We start from the raw sequence: 13,404 nt of genomic DNA, 5'->3' as shown, positions 1-13,404 counted from the left end.
CTGTTTCAAAAAAAAAAAAAAAACAGCCTGCGATTCTGTGTGGACTACTGCAAGCTAAATGCCTGTACACACCAGGATGCCTTCCCATTGCCCAGAGTAGAGGAGTCACTTAGGACACTGGGCCAAGCCAAACACTTAACCCTTGACCTGGCTGGTGGTTACTGGCAAGTCCCAGTAAGGGACCAAGCTTGTGAAAAAATTATCACACCTCTGGGACTGTTCAAAATTAACCACATACCCTTATGGGCTGAGTAATGCCCCCAGCACCTTCCAACATCTAATGTAAAGATGCCTGGGAGATTTCAACTTTGAGACTGTGTTAATCTACTTGGATGATATCATCATTTTCTCCAAGACCTTTGAGAAGCGTGTTAAGCAATCGGTCTGGGTGTTGGTGAAAAACACCAAAAATGCAACTGGCAGTAAACTGGAGCCCAAGTGGGAGCATATCCCATATCGGGTTGAGAGATAGCCTTGTCCACCAACTGTATGACGTGGTCTCAGAGGGTCCCAATCCCATCAAGAGGTGTCTCCACCGCAACCTGCTGAGACCCTGTGTGCTAAGTGGCAACTGATCCAACAGGCCAGCTGGGGACAGGAAGGCATTTGACCCTGTGGATATTCCATGAAAGAGGCTCTCATTGAATGGTTCTTGCCTCCTCTCTTGCTTGAGCGTCCAGCCCCTACAGACACAAAAACAAGAGCACTCCAGGAGAGCAGCCATGCATGACCCTATAAGCTCAACAGCCTGTTCTGACGTGCCTGAAGAAATGGTCCTGGGCCTGGGTGAAGGAGATATAGAGGGCTCAAGCGACCCCTATCCACCTGCGGTCCCAGAGTGATGATCAGAAGATGATCCCTTGCAACTTGATTCCACAGAAGACACTGTTGTTCGCCACCCTTTGCCGTTCAACTGTGGCCAGCTCCCTGCAAAGTACCGTACTCTGATTATGTTGTTTGAACTAATTTTTCCTGTTGTGCCTTAACTGTGTTTACTACAGTAGTCGTGTTGCTCCTTACTGTGTTGCGATGCCGAGATCAGTTTCTGTCAAGGGGGGGGGGGGTATAGGCAGATGTACTCTACTTTCTCCACTGCAGATGACTTGGCGGGGAGGATTCCCATATCCACATCAAGTGTATGGATGGGGAAATTGGGTGTTTTTTTCTTTGTCCAACTGACCCATTTATGGCCAGCTTTAGTGTATCAGATCAGATCCCCATCTCTTACCCCTAGGTCCTCCTTTTACTGCTTTCTATGTCTGTATGCAGTACTTGAGCATATCCAGCAGCAGAAATGAAGGAGTAGGAGAGCAGAGATTCTAAGAGGTATCACTAGATTCTGTGGCTTAATGCTGATCTACAAGCAAAGAGCTAAATATACAGTTAAAATGCAGATATGGGAGCTGCTTTGTCTGCCAATGCATTTTTATTCCTAGAAACTATCAAAATAAGCTTCCTAGTGCCAAATCCTGTAAATATTAAAAAGAAAAAAGACGAAACTGCTAAGTACAGTAAGGCATTGGATTCTTTGGGCACAGTAGGAGACTACACAATAAAATGCATATAACCATTTATTGACATAAAAGAATCATAATTGGACTCAAAAAGATACTCTTCAAAAGAGAAGATAAGAACAAAGCACATCAAGTTGAGCACAGAGCCCCCCTCCTGTAAAGTAAAGGATAACTACTCAGCACATAGTGACAACATACATATATTTAAAAATACAGTCAACGCAATTCGCCTGTGCATTTGGCTTCTTCAGGACCGTAGCTTGAATATGGGGGAGAGTAGTGCTAGTGGAGGCGGTAAGTCAGTGGCATAGATGTCTGGAGGGCGGACATAGGGGACCAGGGCTGGAGGCGAGCCATAACTGAGCACAAATGCCTACCTTAATGTAAGGAATTCTGAAAATATATAGATTATTGGTTTCCAGTACAGACAGAACAAGCTTATCTCTACAAGAACATAAGAAGGAAAGCAAATGGCTAGGACAATGGTGGGCCTGCATATCTGACCGGCAAGAGTAAAGTAGTGACCTGGTCACATATAATCTCAGTCCAACCGGAATCCCAGATATTCCCATATATTTGAAAAGCCAAATGAAATGGCAGACTAATTGGCCGATGAAACTAGTGGTCACCCGAAATATGTTACCTTAATATGGCATGCGTGTATGATACCACAGTAGGTCTGCACCCAGATCCTCATAGATGTCCCCTGTCAGAAGGAAACAGAACACGCCACACCGGATACTACCCGCACCACGCCACACATGGAGGGCAGCAAAGAAGCAGTATTTTTATTCCTCTCTCTCTCCATTTCTGAGATTTACACAACCCTGCCAGACAACACATGAATGTTGCTGACCTAACCTTTTTGCTGGTGCAGTTAAGCAACGCAACCTTGTCACCTCTCTTACGCAAAGATGGCGAAGGTTTGGGACTTTCAAACACTCTGTGTGCGGATGTTCCAGGAAACATGTGCATGCGCAGATGTGACGCAGAGCCCATTTGAAACTTGAAGCTCATCTGTGCACACGTGGGGGGGGGGGGGTAGGGGACAAAAACCTAATTCTCATCTAGAAATTAATGACTTCAATTAAGAATGTAAAAAATTGTATGTCCTCCAAGAGAGGGAGGAGGGAGGGGGAAGGAGGCAGGGCACCATGACATGACTTGAAAATCTGCAGAATTCTGCATATGAAGAAGACTGAAATCTACCCGATTTATGAAATCAGGAGAAACAGGAAGTTTAGCTTTCTCAGTTCTGTCCATTGCCTGTCCAGTAACATGAAACCCGTAACAGAGGCCTCCGTCTCTCCCCTTCCTCGCAGCCCTCATGCTCACACGCTAACCTGACTTCTGTATCCTCTTTCTATTTTTGTGACAGCAATGTGCTTTGATGTCACCAGTCCCTCTCTGTCTCCATTGATATAACTGTAGGCAGTTAAAGGAGAAGACTTTAAACATTATTACAAAATACTAGCCGTATCTATTACTTCTAGGTCTTTTGCCAAAATTCCATGAGATGTAACTCTCAGTTGGAACACTATGTATAATACAGATTGAATAACTTATTATTATTATACAGGATTTATATAGCGCCAACAGTTTGCTCAGCGCTTTACAATATAACAGGAGACAATACAGCAACAATACAGTTCAATACAAGAGGGTTAGGAGGGCCTGATCCTTGGAGCTTACAATGTAAGATGCATCAAAGTGTATCTAAATCCAAGAACACATAAAGTGCTATTAAACCCAAAACCAAAATTGTAATAAATTGCAGTTTACCAATCATTAGATGTGGTGGCTACATTCGTTTTTTTTTATGCTTTTTCTCTCTATGTTTTCATCTGGTGATCTGGCCAGCAACACACCTCCTGTATTACAGTGCGTACCCTCTGGATGCATGAGCACAGGGCACCTTTGGACAGGAGCATTGTCAGTCTGGAGAGAGGGGAGTGTTTGATGTGCTTGGGGGAGGGGAGTGTTAGATGTACTATCAGATTTGGATACACTAAACAAATTGAAGACAAACTCCAGCTAACACGTTTTAAGTAGTTACAGCAATCTTGTTCCTTTGAGATGAAGTTTTTACATAAATGAATACAACTGCTACATCTACGGCACATCTTGTTTTGTTGAACAACAACAGATTTACTGGCCGGATTACCAGCTTAAAATAAAGGAAAGAAAGACTAAACAAAGGAAACCACAACTAAGAATTGGTAAGCCTCAATATAATAAATGTTTGCTTTTGCGTTTAATAACATTTTAACAGTCCCTAAAAAATTATTCCAGGTGTGGATATTTTATACAGTTGTGCTCAAAAAATTGCATACCCTGGCAGAAATCGTAAAATTTTGGAATTTATATTGAAAATATGAAATTGAAATATCCTGCGCTCAACTATGAAATTACCTAATAAATAGCCAGCTGCTATCACCTATTCCCTATACCTCAGGATGTGTAAATATAACAAAAAATGGTGAAGCGCTATGCAAATGCAACAAATCAGTGTATATACACACAAATATAGGTGAATAAATATACATTAATAAGCAATAATTAAAACGTGAGACTCCAATCTTTTAAATAATATAGAGTGACATGTTCATGAGGAAGCCACGTGTCCTATCATGGTGTAACGCGTAGAGAGCATGTGCCACTTTCGGTTTCAGCGGTGACGCACGTCCGGTTTTGACGCCATCTTGGTACACCCGAGTCCCCTAGTACACCCATAGCACATGGGAAACTGCTGTACTAATAGGATTTTAATGTGAGTGTCCATTATTTTGGCGTTTTTTCATTAATAAAGCGGTATTACACTATGGAGGTCTTTCTCTTTACCCCTGTCATGCATGCCTGAGCCTATTGTGTGAAAGGCATATTTGATGCGCTGAGTTATAATCGAAGCCCGAGTGGAGTCGGTGGACCCAGGGGCGGACTGACCATTTGGAAACTCGGGCACTGCCCGAGGGCCCGGGGTCAGTAGGGGGCCCCATGAGATGCCCCTGGTGCCTTTTTCATAGGCTTTTTTAAGTTTATAGTGTGGGAAGCCGTCTGGTTTGAGGATTACCCAAGGTGTTGTGGCCCTTAAGGGTCGATGTTAGGAGGTGAGGGGGCACTTTAGCCACTGTGGTATAAGTCACAAAGAGTGTCACTGAGAGCACTTATAGTGTACACTGAAGATTGAAGCACTTTTTGTTGGACTGATCACTATCGATGTTTACACTGAATGATTTTATTCAATTGTCGTTTATTTATTTTTTCTATCACTTGATACCCATCACTTGATATATTAATAATGGATATCTAATTTTTGGTATATATTTCACTCTACCTGGTGTGTATACATATTGTTTAGCAGACCAGGCATTTTTTACACAGTGTGTTGCTGTTTTTAAGCACGGGTCACTTTGTATTATTTCAAGGATTGGAGTCTCATGTTATTATTATTATTTCAAGGATTGGAGTCTCATGTTAATATTATTTATGTATATATATCTCTTTTGGGTATATATTTCATTTAACCTGGTGTGCTTATATTTTTATTGGCAGATCAGGCACTTGTTTTTGCACAGTTTGTTGCTGTTTTAAGCACATGTCACTCTATATTATTGAAAAGATTGGAGTCTCACATTTTAATTATTGCTTATTAATGTACATTTATTCACCTATATTTGTGTGTATATACACTGATTTGTTGCATTTGCATAGCGCCTCACCATTTTTTGTTATATTGAAAATATGACTGATTATGTCAAAAAAACTGTCTTTTATTTAAGGAGAGTATATGAAGCCATTTATTATAAAATAGCTCTTTGGCTCCTTTTTAAATCATAATAACAGAAATCATCCAAATGGCCCTGATCAAAAGTTTACATACCCTGGAATGTTTGGCCTTGGTACAGACACACAAGGTGACACACACAGGTTAAAACGGCAATTAAAAGGTAAATTCCCACATCTGTGACTTTTTAAATTGCAATTAGTGTCTGTGCATAAATAGTTAATGAGTTTATTAGCTCTCACTGATCAGGCTAGATACTGAGCAATGGGGAGCAGAAAAGAACTGTCAAAAGACCTGCGTAACCAGGTAATGGAATTTTATAAAGATGGAAAAGGATATAAAAAGATATCTAAAGCCTTGAATATGCCAGTCAGTACTGTTCAATCACTTATTAAGAAGTGGAAAATTCAGGGATCTCTTGTCACCAAGCCAAGGTCAGGTAGATCAAGAAAGATTGCAGCCACAACTGCCAGACGAATTGTTTGGGATACAAAGAGATATTCACAGGTAACTTCAGGAGAAATACAGGATGCTCTGGAAAAAGACAGTGTGGTTGTGTCAAAGAGCACAATACAACAATTCTTGAACAAAAATGAGCTGCATGGTCGAATTGCCAGAAAGAAGCCTTTACTGGGCCAATGCTACAAAAAGCCCAGTGAGAAGTGTCAAGCTGTTGTCGGGCATATTGTAACTGGGCTTTTTTCTGCTATTCACTCAGACCTGTCCATCCCAGCTACAGGAATCCACAGATTCTTGCCACTGGATATTGCAGTGTGTTGATCCTACCAAATATCTGATGGGCTGGTAATTTCCTGTAGTGAACTCACAACACTGTTCTTCTGCTGCCCTGAAATCTCACACAATGCTATTAATCCTTCCTAAAGCTGGCCATACACTAATATATTTTCTTTTTTTTTTTTAGCTTGTGAGCTTAAAAAAAAAAAAAACAGATTTCTCCATAGTCACCATACAGCCTCCTGCTGAGCTATTATGTACCAGAATAATGGCTGCATCTGCATTTGGCCAACTATTTTCAATCAAAGGATGTGAGGCAGGAGGTGGCTGACAGGGCCACCCACTAAGCTGGTTTTTCAAGAAATTCAAACAGAATTTAGGGAACAGATCAGGAGAGATGGAAGTGTTCTGTAGTTCTAAAACACTTTCTGTCCTCAGATGACAACACTACTTCTACCGCCCAAGATAAAACTTTCTGGAAGAATGGATTACACTCAGGAAACCAAATGTTTCTGAATCGGATAATGCCACATCACAGTATCTAGCCTTAGAGCAGCAACACATGTACAAGGAGGAGGAAGCATGGATAGGAAGGTGGCCTGAAAACCATAGGGTCATACATCACATCTCCTCCCCCTACCATAGTCTTCTCAGAGTACCAGCCACCAGTAGCTGAGGATTCATAATGAGTGAGTGTTCATAGTCCTGTATCAAGCATGACAGCCCCCAGAACATGAACACTGTGGGGCAATGTCCTAAATCCCAGGAATATCCTCATGCACACTGGATGTTTTTACAGCGGCTGTTTTTGACATTTTTCTACAGCCAGTAAACCCCCCAGCATGTTATCCTATGTGTCCATACACACATAGACTGTAATCAATGTTTTTTGGCTGAAAAAAAAAACACCCCAGGACTAGTGGCTTTCTAGAGGAGTTTAGCTGTAAAAATGCTCGAATGCTGAAAAACGCGTCAAAACATGGTAAAACAGTGCAAACCGGCGTTTTTGGACTTTTTTTTAACCAAAATAATTTTTTTTTGGCAAAAAAACCCTGCTAAAAAAATGCTAAAAAACACAAACAGAAAAACTCAGGAAAACACCACTAACTGCGGCAAAACACAGCTAAACAGTAATGCAAAAACGCTACAAAAACTGACTTTACACAGCTAACATTACCAGCGTTATCAAAATGTCCAGTGTGTATGAGGACTTACACAGCAGAATAGCAGTGGACACTGAGAGACCACTGGTACAAATTGGCAGATTTTTGTAGGAGGTTGTAAATGTTGCCTGCATACCCTGTGTGCCACCAGCAGCAGCTGTCAGTGGTGGCTGTCAGATTTCTACTCTGTACAAATCAGTGGCCAGAGGCGCTGCTGTTCATTTAAGCAGTTACATGGGTGTAGCGAGGCCATTGCCATTTCTCTTTTAAAGAACTGTTTCCCTTTTAAGACTGCATGTTGTCATAAAGGGTTTGATTGGCTCAGCTCTCAGCAGTACTGGAGTGTTTGTGGGAGTTGCAGTTTCATCACAGAGGCAGACAATGTAACTTTATACTGCACAGGACTACAGGGACCAGGATGCTTTGCAAGGAGGAAGGGGGTGGGTGAGCCACATGTGCCTTTGCGGAGGACATGTGGGAGCTAGCCTGCAGCTCCTACTGTTGAAGTACACTGACACTGTTTCCAGAGCAGCAGAGGTTGCTAAGGACAACGGTTATCTACAGCAGCTGAAGTCACGGCAGTTACCGACAGCAATGACATCTCCCACCGCAAAGAGGTCAGAGTGTTGGAAATCGCAGAGGAGGCGTGTGACCATCTCAGGTGAGGAACCTCAGAGATTGTGCAGCACCGACAATTGACAATAGAAAAAAACTAGCAGAGAGACAGAGCCCCATTCATCATCCCTTCAAGGAGTCAACCCCTGGAGACTGTTCTTCGTGGATGTGGTGAGCAACTGCTAACCTGTGACATGTCAGTCCTTAGGAGAGATCCACCGATTCACTAACACAGGCCTGTGCAACACATCACACAGTGTTACAATCCCACAGTATACAAGTGAATTGGGGACTGAGCCTAAAGAGATGTCAGTTTAGCTGGGGACATATTGCTGCTATAGTTGCAGGGGGTTGATTCTGATCTATAGCTATACCGGTATATGCATGAATATTGTGTTTCTTGATGTTATTGTGCCAATTCTAGAAGGTTTGTGTATTCAGTGCATTTAACTGCTATCTTCCAAGTTAATTTTCAGTCCATTTGCAGAGTTTTACTTATCTTATTAAACTTGTTATAAAACTTCCCACAAGGTGTACTGGTGTGCTGTGGATCCAATATATATATGGTTCATCACTGAAGTAAGGACAGAAGTGCCCATTAATTTCAGCGGCCCCTTCAGGGGTGAGCGCTACATGGGGATACAGCCTCTGACTGACCCTGGACACAACAGTGTTCGCCTCCAGGGTCGGAAATTTCTGCCCGAATGCCCGAGGTCTGACTGCATGCAAACTGGCTCCAACTAATTAGCCAGTTTGTATGCAGCCACAGCACCTAGCCACCTCTGAATGCAACAAAAAATCTGCAGATATGCGCTTGTCTGAATGCAGTGAATGAGTGAACTATAGAGCCTTTCACAAGGCAGGTTCAGTGCAGGCACTGATCACATTTGAGCTGAAGCCGCAAGTGACAGGCATGGCAGCAGCCTAAAGGACGGTGTCGCAGCCATGAATCCAATCCCAAATGTGTGCAGTGGGTGAAAGCACAGTGGGCCCCATACACTTTGGAGCTTTTGTGCACTGCATGCTCTGCACACATTGAGGATATGCCACTGACTGTAAAATACACTGCATCAAACATACCTAGTTAGAAAAAGCACATTCATTGAAAGCATCTAAAAATCAAATCCACGATACAGATTAGACAGTAAGCCCCCCGTCACATCAAAGCCGATTTTGAAATCGTGCGACTTACATTACGATTTCAAAATTGGGTGACCTGTTGATTTCAGTTGCGATTTGCAAGATATCTGACACAGTTGTCTATGCAAATCACAACAAAAGTAGTGCATGTACTACTTTAACCGCTAGCCTACAGGGCACTTATACCCCCTTCCTGCCCAGGCCAATTTCCAGCTTTTAGCGCTGTCGCACTTTGAATGCAAATTGCGCGGTCATGCAACACTGTACACATATGAAATTTGTATCTTTTTTTGTGACAGAGATTTATTTTGGTGGTATTTAATCACTTCTGGGTTTTTTATTTTTTCTTAAAAAAAACAAAAACCACAGAAAATTTTGAAAAAAAAAACGTTTTTTCTTAGTTTTTGTTATACAATTTTGTAAATAAGTGATTTTTCTCCCTCATTGATATGCGCTAATGAGGCTGCAGTGATGGGCACTGATAGGTGGCTCTGATGGACACTGATGAGGAGGAACTGGTAGGTGGCACTGATGGGCATTGACAGGCATCACTGATGGGCACTGAAAGGAAGCACTGATATATGGCACTAATATATAACACTGATAGGCAGCACTGATAGGTGGCACTGACAGGCGGCACTGATAGGTGGCACTGACTGGCACTAATGGGTGACACTGAAAGGCAGCTCAGGGCACTGATATGTGGCATTGATGTGCACTGGTAGGCACTGATATGTGGCATTGATGTGGCACTGATGGGCACTGGCACGAGGGACTGATGAGCACTGACACAAGGCACTGATGGACACTGACAGGTGGCACTGCTGGGGCTACACTGATCATCAAGGCACACTGATCATCAGTGCCCTGATGATCAGTGTACATGTCCCCTCTGCGGAAAGCCGATTACCGGCTCTCCTCTCCTCTTGAGCTGTCAGCGTGACAGCTTGTGGGGAGAGACATGCCGATAACCGGCATTTCCCTGTTTACATGTGATCAGCTGTGATTGGACACAGCTGATCACATGACCGAGCCGACATCTTCGGCTCTTTCTGTGATCAGTGATCCGACACAGCGCACCACTGATCGCCGCGCTGCGCGCTCCCTGAGCCGCGCATGCGCAGTGAGAATGGGAGGATGTCATATGACGTCCTCCCAGAACGAGAGAACCACCTTGCGTCTGTCATATTACTATATGGCGGGCGGGAGGTGGTTAAAAATCGGTGCAGCTCTGACCACGTCAGAACTGCCCTGATATGACCGCTCTAATAGGGTGCGACTTGGCATACAAATTACAAGTCGCATGGCATGCAAATCACATGCCAAGTCACACCCGATGTGAACGGGGTGTAAGGCTACATTTGTGTGGGCATTTACACAGGTTGAGAATCCTAGCAGCAGCGATCTGCAGATTCCCGCGACTGGGATTGACAGATATGTGCAGATAGCTGCAGCCGATGAGCCTGTACAGTGCAATGACAGGCCGTTGGTGACTGCAGCTATTCCTGACTGTTTGTGCACTAGGCACTCACCTACGATGATTGTGGCTGTGTACAGTTATCTAAATACATCTATCAATCCCAGACTCAGGAATACACAGATTTTTGCCGCTGGGATTCGCAGTGTGTGTAAATGCCCATGCAAGCAAACACCTAGGTTTCCCAAACATCAAACCAAATTCACCAAACTGTTAGGCAGAGGAGCTATCACTATTTATGAGGCACATTGGTCAACATCAGCAGAAAAGGAGCTAATACAAGAAGCATAAAAACACAAATTTATTGTTAAAACAAAGTCATTCTGCCCATAAAAAGAAAATCTCATTCTGTGATAAAACATTACAACAAATCAGTGGCTTCTATGAGTGAGATCGCTGTTTTTCCTGCATACCACCATTTGAACTGACATCTGCAATAGTATACTTGATGGACTGTAATATACGTACACTCACCGGCCACTTTATTAAGTACACTTTGCTAGTGCCAAGAAAATATCACACACCATTACACCACCAGCCTGAACTGTTGATACAAGGTAGAATGGATCTTTCATGTTGTTTATGCCAAATTCTGACCCTACCATCTGAATGTTGCAGCAACCCATTCTCCTCTGACGTCAACAAGGCATTTTTGTCCACTCAACTGCTGCTCAATGGATATTTTCTCTTTTTCGGACCATTCTCTGTAAACCCTAGAGATGGTTGTGCATGAAAATCCCAGTAGATCAGCAGTTTTTGAAATACTCAGACCAGCCCGTCTGGCACCAACAACCATGCCACGTTCAAAGTCACTTAAATTCCCTTTCTTCTCCATTCTGATGCTCAGTATGAACTTCAGCAAGCCGTCTGCACCACGTCTAAATGACTAAATGCATTGAGTTGCTGCCTTTCGCTGATTGTGTTACCAGGCAATTGAACAGGTGTACCTAATAAAGTGGACGGTGAGTGTACACTGTCTTATAAACATGCCTAGTTGGAAACAGCAAATTCATTTAAAGGGTCTATAACTCAATATTCAATATCCTGGGCTAAAGTACCACATCCATAAATAAGAAAATAAACATTGGACTTGAAATTAGGGTTAGGATTACACTTGCAATCGTATAAAAATATCATTTTTATTTAGTCCTATCTGTACCATTTGATTCAGAGATCAGTTAAGAATGTTTTTCCCCTCAAAAGGAATGTCGGACTTTATTGGTACCACCACACCTGCAACTGTATAATATATCACATTTATATAGCCCTGTATGTACCATTTATGATTTATAGATATTTTAAGAATTTTGTTTTTCCAAAACTGCAATGTTGGACTTTAATGGTACCACCAAAACTGTAATCGTATAAAAAAAAAAACTGCATTTATTTAGAATTTAAAAAAAAAATGTATTTTTTCATTTATAAATTAATTCTAACTAAATATGCGGTGGTACTAATAAAGTGCAACTTTCCTGCCATGAAAAAAAACATTTTTAAACGATCTACAAATCAAATGTTACAGATAGGACTAAAAAAATGTTTTCTTTTTATACGATTACATGTGTAACCCTAACCTCATGTCCAACATTCCTGTCAAGGAAAAAAAATATAAAGTTTAAAAATTTTAAAGGATCTATAAATCAAAAAGGTATAGACAGATAAGAGAGACCTAAAAATTAGTTTTTTAATTAATTCTAACTAAATGTGATTTCTTTTAGCAATTTCAAGTGAGGTGGTACTATTAAAGTCCAACATTCCTGCCATGAAAAAAACATTTTTTAATAATCTATAAATCATATGGTACAGAAAAGACTACATAAATGTTTTATTTTATATGATTACATGTGTAACCCACAACCTCATGTCCATGTCGAGGAAAAACTTTTAAAGTTGACCATTTTTAAAGAAACTATAAATCAAATCAAAAAGGTATAGAAAGATAAGAGAGACAAGTTGAAAACTATGATCAGCACTCATTGCTAGAAATAATCAGCCATATGGCTGGCTTTACTGAAGACGTTATACTGAAAGATTTCGGGACAGCTGAGGTCTATTCGTCAGACACACGGCTCATTCTCAGAAGCATGCTCCCCTGACAGCATGACTTCAGTGAGTCAACTTTATAATCAGGATGGCCGGCTAGAATAGAATCTGGCCAACAACAACTTGCTAGTTTATTCTGCTTTCTAGGTCTACAGTACAGGCTAAAGAACAGACACAAGGGTGAAAAGTACGAGTACAGTACCTGCCACAGGAGAGGGCTTCCTAAGCAGCACCCACCTATTCTTCCACTGAAACAGGAAAACAAAGTTAAATATTAGGCAGTGGCATACACAGCCGTTTTAAAAATTCTAGGGCAAAATATTTTCCGAAAATCAAAGTTAATAGCAGGCAGAAAAAAAAAAAAAGAAAGTCCATTTCGCTGACCTTTTTTCCATCTCTCAATTTGACTTGACCCTCCACCACAACCGAATCCGTCATCTTCAGTCATGGTTCCAAACAGCTGCTGCCTGCTCTCTCCCCTCTCTCTTTCTGAATGTACTTAAGCCCAAGGGTCACTTTCAAAATAGCTTTAATAGCTCTGCCTGGCAGGAGATGCGCAGACAGGGAGAGCTGCATTATGTGACACGCAGCCCGCCGAGCAAATGGCCACTAACTTTTCCAGCCGCCTCCCACCGCCTCTTACCAGGGCAAGTGGGCACAGAGATTTCGACAACTGTCTAAGCTTTTGACCCTTTAAGGGCAGAAACAATGCGGTGCAAGAAGTTTGTATTCAAGGCAAAGACATTTCTTCTGTAAGAGGAATAAGTAGGAGTGGACGGCTGTTGGGACTTGTAGGCAGTAATCCTGCTTATTATCTTTATACCTCGGGGCTTAGGAACAGAGGGGGCGAGGTGGGCACCAAAGTTAAAGAAATCTCGTTATCAAAGCAGGAGTCTTTTATATGATTCAGGATGCTGACAGGACTCAAAATGT

At 42.0% G+C, this 13,404-nt stretch overlaps 1 protein-coding gene across 3 annotated transcripts in view; it reads right to left on the bottom strand.

Moving 5' to 3' along the window:
- The window catches only part of DOK7 (docking protein 7), a 229,599-nt gene extending 216,549 nt beyond the window's left edge, over positions 1 to 13,050 (bottom strand). For 2 of the 3 annotated variants that reach the window (XM_089691563.1, XM_089691564.1), the window contains exons 1-2: positions 12,856 to 13,050; positions 12,674 to 12,719 (exon numbers count right to left, since the gene is read on the bottom strand). In XM_089691563.1, the coding sequence (XP_089547689.1) occupies positions 12,674 to 12,719; positions 12,856 to 12,909 (100 nt within the window). In that variant the 5' untranslated portion in view covers positions 12,910 to 13,050. The remainder of the gene's footprint in view (positions 1 to 12,673; positions 12,720 to 12,855) is intronic. The other variant, XM_089691565.1, reaches the window with a different exon arrangement.
- Between the last annotated feature and the right edge of the window lie 354 nt (positions 13,051 to 13,404).

This window comes from Staurois parvus, unplaced genomic scaffold (genome assembly GCF_062004578.1).
Source record: "Staurois parvus isolate SC_StPar_1 unplaced genomic scaffold, SC_StPar_1.0 ptg000564l, whole genome shotgun sequence".
Lineage (NCBI taxonomy): Eukaryota > Metazoa > Chordata > Amphibia > Anura > Ranidae > Staurois > Staurois parvus.
This window is presented reverse-complemented; position numbering and strand designations above follow the sequence as displayed.